This window comes from Eptesicus fuscus, chromosome 22 (assembly GCF_027574615.1).
Source record: "Eptesicus fuscus isolate TK198812 chromosome 22, DD_ASM_mEF_20220401, whole genome shotgun sequence".
In the NCBI taxonomy this organism is placed as follows: Eukaryota; Metazoa; Chordata; class Mammalia; order Chiroptera; family Vespertilionidae; genus Eptesicus; species Eptesicus fuscus.
The window spans coordinates 17,864,625-17,880,026 of record NC_072494.1 but is presented as its reverse complement, the minus strand read 5'-3'; the positions used below and the strand labels follow the sequence as shown (position 1 = coordinate 17,880,026).

The window sequence follows — 15,402 nt, the reverse complement described above, 5'->3', positions numbered from 1 at the left end:
AGAAGAAAAAAAAAGCCCATATGTCCGTAACTGAGGTACAAAAAACACAATTCAAACAATCTCCTTTTAAAGTTACAGGAATATCCATGGACCATGAAATGTGAACAAAATTACATGATAATACATTTCTCAGTTAAGAAAGATGAACGAACCATATTTTCTCCTTTTGTGTGTTGTGTGTGTGTATATATATTTATTGTGTATATTCCATATATGTAAAATTAAAAAACATTAAAATGTAACTTTTGTCAAAATAAGTTGTCACAAAAAAATACACATGAAACAAAAGCCATAAGATGAAGCAGGGGTTAAGTTACCTGAGCGATTTTAGTTTTGTCTCCTCGCAAGATGTCAGGGAGGTATTCTATATCCAAGAGCGAAGGCAGCCAACTGTGACTTCCAGACTTATCACACTTTGTAGCTTTACTTTCTGCAAAATCCACTGTGTTAAATAAAGAGCTTAAGCTTTTAAAAAAAAACTTTATTTGATCACTGGTTCCTTCTACAACATTGCGTTTTCCAATTTCCTCTTTCTGCCTAATTCTGGAGCTCTGGTTTTCTTACTATTGACCACCCTAGTCACATAAACTATTATGACTGCACTGACCCAGAATTCATAAAGTATTTAAGAGAGGCTTCTGTAAAATGTGAATGAAGAACATAGATCATGTTAATAGGTTGACCAGATGTCCATACATTTAGACATCAGATGCATTGTTTGGGGCACTTGAAAAGCTACTGGGGAATCTGTTGTTGGAAGAGCAGACTTGGAGGTATTCTGCCAGGACTGGGGCACTGTGTTGCAGGAAAGTCAGAGTGCTCAACCAAAGCCTCAATTGTCTTTAGTTCTACTGCAGGTGGGTTTTTAAATGACTTCATTTGTCAACAGGTTTATAGAGAGACTAGAAGCCCGGTGCACGAAATTTGTGCACGGCGGGGGGTTGTCCCTCAGCCCAGCCTGTACCCTCTCCAATCTGGGACTCCAGGAGGGATGTCCGACTGCCCGTTTAGGCCCGATCCCTCCAGGATGTCCGACTGCCCGTTTAGGCCCGATCCTGGTGGGCAGTCGGACATCCCTCGAACAATCCAGGACTGCTGGCTCCCAACTGCTTGCTTGCCTGCCTTCCTGATTGCTCCTAACCGCTTCTGCCTGACAGCCTGATCACCCCCTAACCACTCCGCTGCCATCCTGGTTGATGCTTAACTGCTCCCCTGCCAGCCTGTTTGCCCCCAACTTCCCTCCTCTGCCAGCCTGGTCACCCCTAACTGCCCTCTCCTGCAGGGTTAATCACCTCCAACTGCCTACCTTGCAAGCCTGGTCCCTCCCAACTGCCCTCCCCTGCTGGCCATCTTGTAGTGACCATCTTGTGTCCACATGGGGGCAGACATATTGTGTGTTGGAGTGATGGTCAATCTGCATATTACTCTTTTATTTTTTTTTTTTTTTTTTTTTTTTTTTTATATTTTTTATTGAGGTATTATATGTGTACATATCTTACCATTACCCCCCCCCACCCCACACCCACACATGCCCTCCCCCCCCAGAGTTTTGCGTCCATTGTTTATGCTTATATGCATGCATACAAGTCCTTCATTTGATTTCATAACTCCCCCACCTCTCCCTAACTTTCCCCCTGTAATTTGAAAGTCTGTTTGATGCTTTACTGTCTCTGTATCTATCTTTTTGTTCGTCACTTTATACTGATCTTTACTATCCCTAAATGAGTGGGATCATGTGGCATTTTTCTTTCATTGACTGGCTTATTTCACTTAGCATAATGTTCTCCAATTCCATCCAGGTTGCTGCAAATGATGAGAATTCCTTCTTTTTTATGGCAGCATAGTATTCCATTGTGTAGATGTACCACAGTTTTCTGATCCAGTCATCTGCTGACGGGCACCTAGGCTGTTTCCAAATCTTAGCTATGGTGAATTGTGCTGCTATGAACATAGGGGTGCATATATCCTTTCTGATTGGTGTTTCTAGTTTCTTCGGATATATTCCCAGGAGTGGGATTACTGGGTCAAATGGGAGTTCCATTTTCAGTTTTTTGAGGAAGCTCCATACTGTTCTCCACAGTGGCTGCACCAGTCTGCATTCCCACCAGCAGTGCACGAGGGTTCCTTTTTCTCCGCATCCTCGCCAACACTTGTCGTTTGTTGATTTGTTGATGATAGCCATTCTGACAGGTGTGAGATGGTACCGCATTGTTGTTTTGATTTGCATCTCTCGGATAATTAGTGACGTTGAGCATGTTTTCATGTGTCTCTTGGCCTTCCTTCTGTCTTCTTTTGAAAAGCTTCTATTTAGGTCTGTTGCCCATTTCTTTATTGGATCATTTATCTTCCTTTTATTAAGTTGTATAAGCTGCATGTAGATGTTGGAGATCAAACCTTTATCAGTGATGCCATTTGCAAATATGTTCTCCCATGCAGTAGGCCTTCTTGTTGTTTTGTTAATGGTTTCTTTTGCTGTGAAAAAGCTTTTTATTTTGATGTAGTCCCATTTGTTAATTTTCTCTTTAGCTTCCATTGCCCTAGGGGCAGTGTCAGTGAAGAATTTCTTTTGGCATATGTCTGAGATTTTGCTACCTGTGGATTCCTCTAGTATTTTTATGGTTTCCCGTCTTATGTTTAAGTCCTGTATCCATTTTGAGTTTATTTTTGTGTATGGCGTAAGTTGGTGATCAAGCTTCATTTTTTTGCATGTATCTGTCCAATTTTCCCAACACCATTTATTGAAGAGACTGTCTTGACTCCATTGTATGTTCATGCCTCCTTTGTCAAATATTAATTGAGCATAGTGGTTTGGGTCAATATCTGGATTCTCTATTCTGTTCCACTGATCTATATGTCTGTTCTTGTGCCAGTACCAGGCTGTTTTGAGAACAGTGGCTTTGTAATACAGCTTGAAATCTGGTATTGAGATCCCTCCTACTTTATTCTTCTTTCGCAGGATTGCTGTGGCTATTCGGGGTCTTTTTTTATTCCAGATGAATTTTTGGAGAGTTCTTTCAAGGTCGGTGAAATATGCCATTGGTATTTTAATGGGGAGTGCATTGAATCTATAGATTGCTTTGGGTAGTATGGACATTTTAATGATGTTGATTCTACCAATCCATGAACATGGTATGTTCTTCCATCTGTTTACGTCTTCCTCTATCTCTTTTTTCAGTGTCCTGTAGTTTTCCGTGTATAGGTCTTTTACCTCCTTAGTTAAGTTTATTCCTAGGTATCTTAATTTTTTTGGTGCGATGGTAAATGGAATTGCCTTTTTAGTCTCTCTGTCTGTAAGTTCACTATTGGTGTATAGAAAGGCCATAGATTTCTTGGCGTTAATTTTGTATCCTGCTACATTGCCAAATTCATTTATTAAGTCTATTAGTTTTTTGACGGAGTCTTTCGGATTTTTTATGTACAATATCATGTCGTCTGCAAATAAAGACAGCTTTACTTGTTCTTTTCCAATTTGGATGCCTTTTATTTCTTCTTCTTGTCTAATTGCAATGGCTAATACTTCCAGTATTATGTCAAACAGGAGTGGTGAGAGTGGGCATCCCTGTCTTGTTCCTGTTCTTAGGGGAAATGTTTTTAGTTTTTGTCCATTGAGTATGATGTTTGCTGTGGGTTTATCATATATAGCTTTTATTATGTTGAGGTATGAGCCTTCTATTCCCACTTTGTTGAGAGTTTTTATCAAGAAAGGGTGTTGGATTTTGTCAAATGCTTTTTCTGCATCAATTGATATGACTATGTGATTTTTATCTCTCAATTTGTTTATGTGATGTATCACGTTTATTGATTTGCGGATATTATACCATCCTTGCATTCCTGGGATAAATCCTACTTGGTCATGGTGTATGATCTTTCTGATGTACTGCTGGAGCCGATTTGCTAGAATTTTGTTGAGGATTTTGGCATCTATGTTCATGAGGGATATTGGCCTGTAATTCTCTTTCATTGTGTTGTCTTTATCTGGTTTTGGTATTAGGGTGATGCTGGCTTCATAGAAGGAGCTTGGAAGTGTTCCTTCCTCTTGAATTTTTTGAAATAGTCTGAGGAGGATAGGTTTTAGTTCTTCCTTGAATGTTTGGTAAAACTCTCCTGTGAAGCCATCAGGCCCCGGGCTTTTGTTTGCCGGAAGCTTCTTGATGACTGCTTCAATTTCGTCCATAGTTATTGGCCTATTGAGCTCTTTAGATTCTTCTTGATTGATTTTAGGAAGGTTATATTTTTCTAGGAATATGTCCATTTCCTCCAGGTTGTCCAGTTTGTTGGAATAGAGTTGTTCGTAGTATTTTGTAACAATCCTTTGTATTTCAGTGGTGTCTGTTGTTATTTCACCTCTTTCATTTCTGATTTTGTTTATTTGGGTCCTCTCTCTTTGCTTCTTGGTGAGCCTGGCTAGAGGTTCATCAATCTTGTTTATCCTTTCAAAGAACCAGCTCTTGGTTTTGTTGATCTTTCGTATTGTTTCTTTGGTCTCTATGTCATTTATCTCCGCTCTGATCTTTGTTATTTCCTTCCTTCTGGTTACAGTGGGCTTTTCTTGCTGCTCTTTTTCTAGCTCTTTGAGTTGTAGGGTTAAGTAATTTATTACCATTGATTCTTGTTTTTTGCAATAGGCTTGTAGAGCTATGAACTTCCCTCTCAAGACTGCTTTCGCTGTATCCCAAAGATTTTGGATTGTTGTGTTTTCATTGTCATTTGTTGCCATGATGTTTTTTATTTCTTCCTTGATCTCTCTGGTGACCCAGTCATGGTTTAATAGCATGCTGTTTAGTCTCCAAGTGTTTGATTTCTTTGGATTGTATTTATTGTAGTTGATTTCCAGTTTAATGCCACTGTGATCTGAGAAGACGCTTGATATAATTTCTATCTTCTTGAATTTGAAGAGACTTTGCCTGTGACCCAGCATATGGTCTATCTTTGAAAATGACCCATGTGCACTTGAGAAGAATGTATATTCTGTGGCTTTGGGGTGAAATGTTCTAAAGATGTCAATTAATTCCATCTGGTCTAGTGATTCATTTAGGATTGCTGTTTCTTTGCTGATTTTTTGTTTAGAGGATTTGTCCAGTGGTGATAGTGGGGTATTAAAGTCTCCTACTATGATTGTATTGCTATTAATCTCTCCCTTGAAATCTTCCAGGAGTTTTTTTATGTATTTGGGTGCTCCTATATTGGGAGCATATATGTTTACCAGAATTATTTCTTCTTGTTGGATTTCTCCCTTTAGTATTATGAAGTGGCCTTCTTTATCTCTTGTTATGGCATTTACTTTGAGGTCTATTTTGTCAGATATAAGTATTGCTACCCCAGCTTTTTTTTCATTTCCATTTGCCTGAAAGATATTTTTCCATCCCTTCACTTTCAATCTGTGTGAGTCTCTTGTTCTGAGGTGGGTCTCTTGTAGACAGCATATATATGGGTCGTGTTTTTTAATCCATTCAGCTACTCGATATCTTTTGATTGGAGCATTTAGTCCATTTACATTTAAAGATATTACTGAAAGGTATTTGTTTGTGGTCATATCTATTTTTGTGTCTATATTCCTTCTTACCTGTTTATTTCTTCTTTTTACAGTATTCCCTTTAGCAATTCTTGCATTGCTGGTTTGGTGGTAATAAACTCCTTAAGCCTTTTTTTATCTGCAAAGCTCCTGATTTCCCCTTCAATTTTGATTGATAGTCTTGCTGGATATAGTATTCTTGGATTCAGTCCTTTGCTTTGCAACACTTTGTATACCTCCGTCCATTCACTTCTAGCTTGTTGTGTTTCTGTTGAGTAATCATTTGACAATCTGATGGGTGTTCCTTTGTAGGTAACTCTCTGTCTCTCTCTTGCCGCCTTTAAGATTCTCTCTTTATCATTTATATTTGCCATTGAAATTATGACATGTCTTGGTGTATGTCTTTTGGGGTTGATCCTGCTTGGGACTCTCTGTACTTGCGTAACTTTTATCTTTCCCATATCCGGGAAGTTTTCTGTCATTATTTCTTCAAATAGATTTTCTAATCCCTGCTGCTCTTCTTGTCCTTCTGGCAGCCCTATTATACGCATGTTACTTCGTTTCATGTTGTCCCGAAGCTCCCTTAGGCTTTCCTCCTGCTTTTTAATTTTTTTCTCCAATTGCTGTTGAGATTGAGCTTGTTTCTGTACCTGATCTTCTAACTCACTAATTCGGTCCTCTGCTTCTTGTAGTCTACTGTTGAAACTTTCCATGGTGTTTTTGATTGTAGCTATATCACTTTTCATTTCTTCCTGATTCTTGCATAAGTTGTTGATTTTCTCATCCATCCGATGTATAAATTCCACGACCATTACTCTAAACTCCTTTTCGGTCATGTTGCAAGCTTCAGTTTCACTGATTTCCTTTCTTGGCGACTCCACATTTTCTTTCCTCTGTGAGTTATTTCGTTTCCCCATTCTGGCTATCACCAGAAAGCTCAAGCTTCCGTTTGCGTGGACCTGGGCCGTGTGCTGTGGGGACTTCACTCCACCCGAGTTTCACTGAAGTGCTCTGACACTAGGACGTGTGGCTGCCTTTGGTTGGTGGGAACCAGACTTGCCCAGGGTCAGTGTCCCCAGTGTTCCGTGTGGTCTCGTGTGCACACTTAGATTCAGGGACCCTGTCTGCACCACACTGTTGGTATGTGCCGAAAATGAGATCCTTAGCAAGTGCCAGGAGTCAGAGTTTCCCTGTTTCTGCACCAGGACTAGAGTGTCAGAGTCTCTGTTGCCTTGTGCGGTTTCTCGTTGAGACTCAGGGTCCCTATGTGTGCATGCACCAACAATTGGGGTCGCTGGCTCTTAGTGTGAATGCGCTGTGAGTCAGGGATCCCAGGCAGCTGTGTCCGGCGTGCCAAATTCCCTGAAGTGGAGCTGCGACCTGTGTGTGCTCTCTCTACTGAGCCAAACCGGCTAGGGCGCACACTCTTGATTTCCTGAAGGTGAGCTGGCTCCGTGCACTCTCCCGGAGTCCCGGAAGGGGGGCGGAGTCTGTCCTGCGCGCCAAATTCCCCCAAGGGAAAGCCCCTCTGTGCAAGCACTAAGATTCCCTGAAGGGAGAGCTGTGACCCGCAAGCCAAATTCCCCCAAATTCTCCGAAGGGGTGCCCTCTGTGCGCACTGACAGATTTCCCCAACAGGGAGCTGATTCTCTCCTGTGCGCTCGCGCGCGCGCCAAATTCCCTGAGGGGGAGCGAGTCCCTGCGCAAAGCTCTGCGGCTTGGGAGAGAGGCGGATCTATCAGTTAAAATGGCGCTGTCTGCGCGCCTGCGGGGAGGGGGTAGGCTCTTTGACTCACGGAATTCTGCCGGGGCGTCTGGATTCTTGTTGTTTGTTGGTCTGAAGCTGTGATAGCAGTTCTCTGTCCCCAGTGGCTGCAGGGTCCTGGTTTGTGTCAGAAGCCAGGATCCGAGTCTCAGGCAGCTCTGTTTCTCAAGATGGCGTGGTCTCCGCCACCGCAACAGCCGCGGAGATGTGTCCGCTTTGTGCGCGGGGCTCCGCTGTCTAGGACTGCCCGGTTAGGCAGCCCCTTGGAAGGCGTGCAGAGTCTAACTGACCCTAGCTCATACACACACACACCACACACGTCTACACTCTTCTCTATGGGTTCCTCACTCACACTCTCTCTCTCCCTACCTTCCTGCCGGTCGCCATCTTCTTGCCTGCAATCTGCATATTACTCTTTTATTAGATAGGATAGAGGCCTGGTGCACAGGTGGGGGCCAGCTGGTTTGCCCTGAAGGGTGTCCCGGATCAGGTGGGGGTTCCCTTGGGGCGTGGGGCGGCCTGAGCAAGGGACCTGTGGTGGTTTGCAGGCCAGCCACGCCCCCTGGCAACCCAAGTGGAGGCCCTGGTATCTGGAATTTATTTTCCTTCTACAATTGAAACTTTGTAGCCTGGAGCGGAGCCAAGCCTGCTGCTCCCTTCGGGGCGGCAGCCATTTCTGTGGCAGTTAATTCATCTTCTATAATTGAAACTTTGTATCCTTAAGCGGGTGAGCCCGGCCAGGGTGTTCGGAAAGCTTTGCTTCCCCTGTTGCCGCCGGCAACCCTGGCCTGGTCTCTCCAGCTCCGTGGCTGCCACCATTCTGTTTGAATTTGTTTACCTTCTATAATTGAAACTTTGTAGCTTGAGTGGAGGCTTAGGCCTGCAACGGCTCGCAGAAAGCTTGGCTTTCTCTATTACCTAGGAAACCTTTCTCTCTGTGGCTGTAGCCATCTTGGATGGGGTTAATTTGCATACTCGCCCTGATTGGTGGGCGTGGCTTGGCTGGTGGGCGTGGCTTATGTAGCTGAGTGATGGTTAATTTGCATATTACCATTTTATTAGAGAGGATAATTGACATACAAAATATTTAAAGTCTACAATTTGGTAAGTTTTTATGTATGTGTATATTCATGAAAACATTACCATAGTAAAGCAAAACAGGTCATAGTCATTGCCTCCAAAAGTTCCCTTGTGCCCTTTTGTAACCCCTCATACCTGCTGCCTGGACCCAACCCCTGATCCAAAGGCAACTGTTGATCTGCTTTCTATTCTAATTTTATGTAAGCGGACTCATCTAGCATGTACTCTTTTATTGTTTGGCATCTTTCACTTGGCACAATTATTTGTGATTCATCCATGCTGTTGCATGTATCAATAGTTCACTCCTCTTCACTGAATGCTATTCCATTGTATGTAAATACTATCATCTGTTTATCTGCTCACCTGCTGATTGATGGACATTTGGGTTGTTTCTAGTTTTTGGCTACTACAAATAAAGGTGCTGTCCACATTCATGTGGAAGTCTTTATATGAATACTAGAGACCCTGTGCACAAATTAGTGCACGGGTGGGGTCTGGCTGGCCCGCCCCAATGGGGGCCAATTGGGCTGGGTGGGCCAGGGTTGAGGGGATGTGGGAACCGCCCCCCTCCATAGTGTTGGGGGGGCAGTCAGCGGTGGGGCTGGTCAGGGAGAGGGACCATGGGCAGTTGGCCAGCTGGCCTGCCCCCGATTGGGGTAGGAGGTGGTTGGGGCAGGACCAGCCAGGGGGAGGGGCTGAGGGCGGTTGGCGGGCCGGTCCCACTCCCTAGTTGAACTCACGGTTGAGGGGACAATTTGCATATTAGCCTTTTATTATATAGAAGGATTTGTTTTCATTTCTCTTAGGTAAATACTAAATTGTAGAATGACTGGATCATACAGTAGATATGTGTTTAACTTTTTGGGATACTGCCAAATGATTTCCCAAAGTTGTATCATTTCACATTTCCTCTATTGAACATGGTTTTTTGTGTTTCCTTGCCATCTGTGCTTCTTTGGTGAAATGACTATTCAAATCTACTTCTATTTTTTAAATTTGGCTGTCTGTTAATGGGTTTTGAGTATTCTTTTAAAATTCTGGGTACAAGTCTTTTATCATACGTAATTTGAAAATATTTTCTCCCAGCCTGTGTCTTACCTATTTCCTTAAGATTGTTTTTTTAAAAAAAATAATAATTATTATTTTTAATCCTCACCCAAGGATATTTTTCCATTTTTGGGGCTGGGGAGAGTGAAAGAGAGAGGAAAGGACAGAGAGAAATATCAATGTGAAAGAAACACATTGATTGCTTGCCTCCTGCACAAGCCCGGACTAGAGCCCAGGCATGAGAGGAGCCTGCAACTGAGGTACTTGCCCTTGACCAGAATCGAACCCAGGACCCTTTAGTCTGCAGGCCAATGCTCTATCCACTGAGCCAAACCTGATAGGGCTTAACAGTGTCCTTCAAAGGCGGAAATACAAATTATTTTATTTTTATTTACAAGTCATGTTTTTGGTGCTCTATTTGGGAAATCTGCCTAATCCAAGGTAAAAAGATTTATTCTAGTTTCATAGTTTTACATTTAGTCCTATGATCCATTATGAATTAGCTTTTGAACGTGTATGAGATATAGATCAAAGTTCTTTTTTTTGCCTACAAATAACCAATTTTTAAAGTTAATAAGGTGACATTGGTTAATAACATTATATAGGTTTCAAGTATACAGTTCTATAATACATCATCTGTATATTGCATTGTGTGCTTATCCCCATCGGGTCTAGTCTCCCTTCATCACCATATGAAATAACCAATTTTTAAGACACTATTTATTGAAATGTATCCTTTAGCCACTGAATTGCCTTTGAAACTTGGTCAAAATTTATTTGACCATGTATATGTGAATCTGTTTCTGGATCTACTTAGTGCAATGCTAGAAAGAAGTAATGACAGTAAAAATTCTTGTCTTTTTCTTGATCTTTTGAGAAAATCACTTGGTATTTCGTTACTAAGTATGAAGTTAGCTGTAGGTTTTTCATAGATGTACTTTAGCTGGTAGAGGAAGCTCTGTTTTTATTCATAGTTTTCTGAGAGTTTACTATTATTATTTTTTAAATTCAGAAGTGGATGTTGAATTTTGCCAAATGCTTTTTCTGTGTCTACTGAGATAACCATATAGTTATCTTTGTAAAAATCTGTTAATATAGTATGTTACATTGATTGATTTTCAAATGTTAAATTTATATTTCATTTCTGGGGTAAATTCTATATGGCCATGGTATATTATTATTTTTATGTATTGTAGTATTTGATTTGCTAAACTTGTAAAGAAATTTGCATCTATGTTCTGGAGAGACATTGATCTGTAGTTTTTTGTTTTTATTTTTCTTGTAATGTTTTTATGTGGTTTTAATATCAGAACAATGCCAGCCTCATAGAATGAGGCTATATTCTCTCATCCTCACATTTCTGCACGCATTTGTATAGAACTGGTATAATATCTTCTTTGAATGTTTGCTGGAATTTTCTTTGTAAGAAGACTTTTAAATATAAATTCATTTTCTTTGATAGATATAGTGTTTTCAGGTTATTAATGTCTTCTTGAGTGAGCTTCGGTAATTTGTGTTTTCAATGAATGTCTAAGTTTTCAGATTTACTGGCATAAAGTTGTTCATGGTATCCCTTATTATTCTTTTAATATCCGTAAAATTTCTAGTGACATTACCTCTCTCATTACTGATATTGGTAATTTCTGTCTTTTAATCCCCCCTCCCCTCACCCTCATGTTCTCAAAGAATCTGCTTTTGGCTTCATTGCTGTTCTCTTATTGTTTTTCTGCTTTCAATTTTTATTGGGCTTGTTCTGTTCCTAGTGGCCCTTAGAAAAGGGTGTGGGTGACTCTTTCTTACCATTCTGACAGTTTGCAATGCAGAGGAGGTGATATATTCCAAAGGATGCTTGCTGTGTGATGGACGCATCAGTGTGGGAACATAGAAGAGACAGTTCTGCTGCCAGGTCCCCAAGACATGGAGCGTCCACACTTCCCTAGTGGAAAACAAAGAAGAAAAATGTATTGCTGTGCAGCGTCAACATTAAATGTCTGTACCTTAACCTCTAATGTATATGTCAGACTAGAATGAGAGGATGAGCTTCAGAGTTCACAGAATCTGTGTTCCAATCTTAGCTCTGTTACTGAAGCCTCAGTTTCCTCATCTATGAAATGCAGGTCACAAATTCTACCTTAAAACAGTTACTAGTAATGAGGGGGTGCGGGAGGAACCAAGATGGCGGCAAAGTTAAACAACTAATCTGCGCCGTGCACAACAATTTCAAAAATACAACCAGAAGACAAAGCGTCTACCACCCAGAACCACAGGAAAGGTAACACATGATCTCACTCATCTAGGGGAAATGATGAACAACATAGACTGATGAACAAGAACAGAACCAGAAAGAAGGAGGCATCAATCGGACTGTCGGGCCTCAGAGGGAGGGTAGGGGAGGGTGGGGGTAGTGGGGAGAGATCAACCAAAGGACTTGTGTGCATGCATACAAGCCTAACCAATGGTTAAGGACAACAGGGGGGTGGGGCATCCGTGGGGAGGGGTGTGGGATGGGAATGGGGGGATGAGGACAAATATGTGACACCTTAATCAATAAAGAAATTTAAAAAAACAAACAAAAAAAACCAACAGTTACTAGTAGCCCAGTGCACGAAATTCATGCACTTGGGGTGGGGGCTGGTCCCCCAGCCTGGCCTGTGCCCTGTCACAGTACAGGAACCCCATGATCCATCGCCCCAAAGAGGTAGGCCCTGTCCACCCATCTGAGGCTCCTCGATGGATTGCCCGAAAGAGGTAGGCTGAAGTCGGGGGTCCTGCCCCTGCACCGTGCAGAGCCGCAGGACCCCAAGTCCTCGCCGCGTTGAGGCCTCCGGACTCCTGGTGCAGGTGCGCAGAGGCCTCTGGACCCCCGGCAGAGCAACACGGAGGCCTCAGCCAGGCCCCAGGCCTCCTGGTGATGGATTGTGACAGCATGACGCAAGTCCCTGATGCTGCAAGTCCCTGCCCACCCACGCCTGCTGTGCATGCAACCTGCTGATTGGTAGTTATGCATGAGGGCATCCCAACCATTTGCATATTACCCTTTTATTAGTATATATTATGGAGACTAAGGCGGGGAGGTGGGTAGCATGGATGACTAAAAATAAAGTGCTCAGAGATAACAGTGACTCACTCATTGAGACACTATTAGTTTGTATTTCATAAATCAGGTAGCAATTTGCAGATAGTCAATTCCCAGGATACTTGAGGGGAGATACAAAGATTGATACACCCTCATGCTTCCCTTCTTCATGTATGAAAACCTTCAGATGACTCCTTTGGTCACTGGAGAAATATGACTTCCTCTGGAATGGCTCTGATTCTTCCCAGGGAAACTCATTTTTTAAAATTCAGAGCATTTACTTCTGCTGTCAAACCTACAATCACAACATTTATGTATTTTTCCCTGCAACTTCTCTGACACAGGTTGCTTAAATATTTAGATTTTTATCTCAACAAAATTGTTTGGCTTGGTCAAATGCAAAAAAGAAGGCCGTAGAGACAGAAGAGAGGAGAGGTGGAAGAAACATTTTGTTTTTTGTGAAAATATAATTATCAATGTTTTTCAGCTATGCTCTGTCCACATGTAGGTTTGATAAGTTAGTGGGCCTGCAGAATCTTCTTATCTCTAAGACAGGTGATTACTTTTTCTAGATAAATACTTTGATGATTCGAGCAACTGTTGGCGGTAAAAGTAGAATCCAAGTCAGCCCTCTAGGGGGGATCCCAAGGCCTGTTTCTCCTTTCTACTTCTCTCATGCTCCCTTATCCCTGTCTCTCATGCTCTCATGTTGCTTGACCCACCCACACTTCATTCATTCATTCTCTCTCTCTCTCTCTCTCTCTCTCTCTCTCACACACACACACACACACACACACACACACACACACACACACACACACACATTCTGAAGAAGAATGTGAAGTGACCTGGGCCATGAACCCAGACCATAACTGAATTAGGATGCTGAGAATGAAGATCTCACTAAAAGAAGGGAAGAGAAACTCTTGCTTCTGTGGATGCCTTTGGAATCTGCCTATTTTAGGAGTCCTATAAATGCCTTAGCTACTTTTAAGACTAAATTCTCATCTGTATCTCGATTATCTGTTGGTTTTTTTAAATCATTCCCCCTCTTTATTTATTGTGGTTAGTCTTTTGTATTTGAAGGGTTTTCTCACGGGTCTTGGTTGTCTGGTCATATTTAAAAATGTGATGTTCCTTGGTGGGGTTTTCTGTGTGAACGAGGCTTGTCAACTGGTGGGCTTCACTTTAGAATGATTAGGAAGTGAACCTGGGGTCATGTAGATCTAAACAACAGAACCAAGATAATTTTGTCAGGGAATCGACAGCTGTTTTGAGAAAAAAAATTCTCAGATTTTGCGTGCCAGTGGCCTCATGTCCCCGTGGAATAGAGTGTGTGTCAGGGAGGAGGAGAGGCAATATACATTCTTCTGCACCAACTTTCAATGAATCCTTTTAGTTACTGCTTATGTTTTCAGCCTTCCTTTGTCTCCCACCCACCATCATTACTTGGGCTTCCACAGCTCCAGTCTCTCTGTGGTTCCACAGGATATACTGCCTTCCTTTTCAGTCCCCCACCCTAAGTTCCTGTGCTCCGGCCTCTTAGCCTTCCTTGACAGGCTTTATCAGCTACCCTCTTCTTTCTACTCTCTCATCCAGAAGTTTGTTGACATCACTAGCCCATTGGAAACCCTTCACTCATTCTCTGTGTTGCTGTGGATTTATACCTTCAACTAATTTCACTGCTGTCATTTTGTGAGAACTCTGGAGATAGGGTGTGAGATAAAAACGTGTCTATTTGTTATCTCTGACTAGAAATCTTTCTTTCATTTTTAAAATGCTCATGTGCCAAAGGAACAAACTGAGGAAAAATCTCTGTTAATGCTATGACATGTTTAGCTCACATCTCCTTAATATTTTAATTGAAGGGACAAATGTTCTTTGATTATAGTAGTTGTTTTTTTCTTATCCTGATGGGCACATGGATCATTAAGAGGAATAACACTTAAAAATATTTCAGAGTATAAATGATGGTCAGGATTGTTCAATAGGACAGGAGCCTCAGACTCTGGCAGACACAGGCTAGGGAGTGATGGGCAACCTTTTGAGCTTGGTGTGTCAAACTTCGCCAAAAAACTGAGCATAACTCGGGTAGTGTGTCACTTTGAGGAAAAAACTAACTCCAAGACTCTAGTCACAAATGTTTCATCCTCAGGAGCAGCAAATGTTTCATCCTCGGCATGCGGCCGCCTCAGCAGCCGCGTGTCAGAAATGGCTACACGTGTCAGTGCTGACACGCTTGTCATAGGTTCGCCATCACTGGGCTAGGGTAATTTATGAAGAAAAAAGCCTTTCTTCAGTGAATGGAATGATTAAGGGTTAGGTGCGTACTCCTGAGAACAGAATTGGTAGTCACATTTAGTTAGAGAAGGGCGAACAAATCTTCATTGATTTTGTGTCATAGAAATACAAAGATCAAGCCTGTGGAGAACTTATTAATTTATTACAATATTTTAAATATTTAATTTATTCATACTATTTCTGATTGTTTTGTTTTATATACTTATTTACCCACCCCCATTAATTTCACTGACTTAGCCATCCTTAGAAAACATTATTTAGAGGGGAAATTAGTGAAGTTTGATGCTTCAGGACTGTGAGCTGTTTCCATGTCCTGGAAAATGCTGGTCTGCTTCCACCTGGTGGTATTTAGCAAACATTGCAGAACAGAGTAATAGGTTATCCCCACCTGGCTCTCAGACAAATCTCAGTCAGCTAGGAACCCTCAGCAATGCAGGAGAGCCTTCTGCCGCACGTGTGAATTTATGCATTTATTCTTTCACAGTTGAGGGGTGGGCTATGTGCAGGGGACAGTGGCCTTTACAACTGTAACTGAGAGCACCTGAGTATCCACAAGAGTGAGACATGTTCATAGGTAGTGTAAAAGGCAGGCAATGACCTTCAAAATATAGAAAACCCCAG

At 42.0% G+C, this 15,402-nt stretch overlaps 1 protein-coding gene across 1 annotated transcript in view; it reads right to left on the bottom strand.

Moving 5' to 3' along the window:
• MROH9 (maestro heat like repeat family member 9) overlaps window positions 1-15,402 on the bottom strand; it is a 60,734-nt gene that overhangs the window by 27,765 nt on the left and 17,567 nt on the right. Inside the window, exons 8-9 of the mRNA XM_054712155.1 lie at window positions 11,205-11,340; window positions 318-430 (exon numbers count right to left, since the gene is read on the bottom strand). Of these exons, the coding sequence (XP_054568130.1) occupies window positions 318-430; window positions 11,205-11,340 (249 nt within the window). The remainder of the gene's footprint in view (window positions 1-317; window positions 431-11,204; window positions 11,341-15,402) is intronic.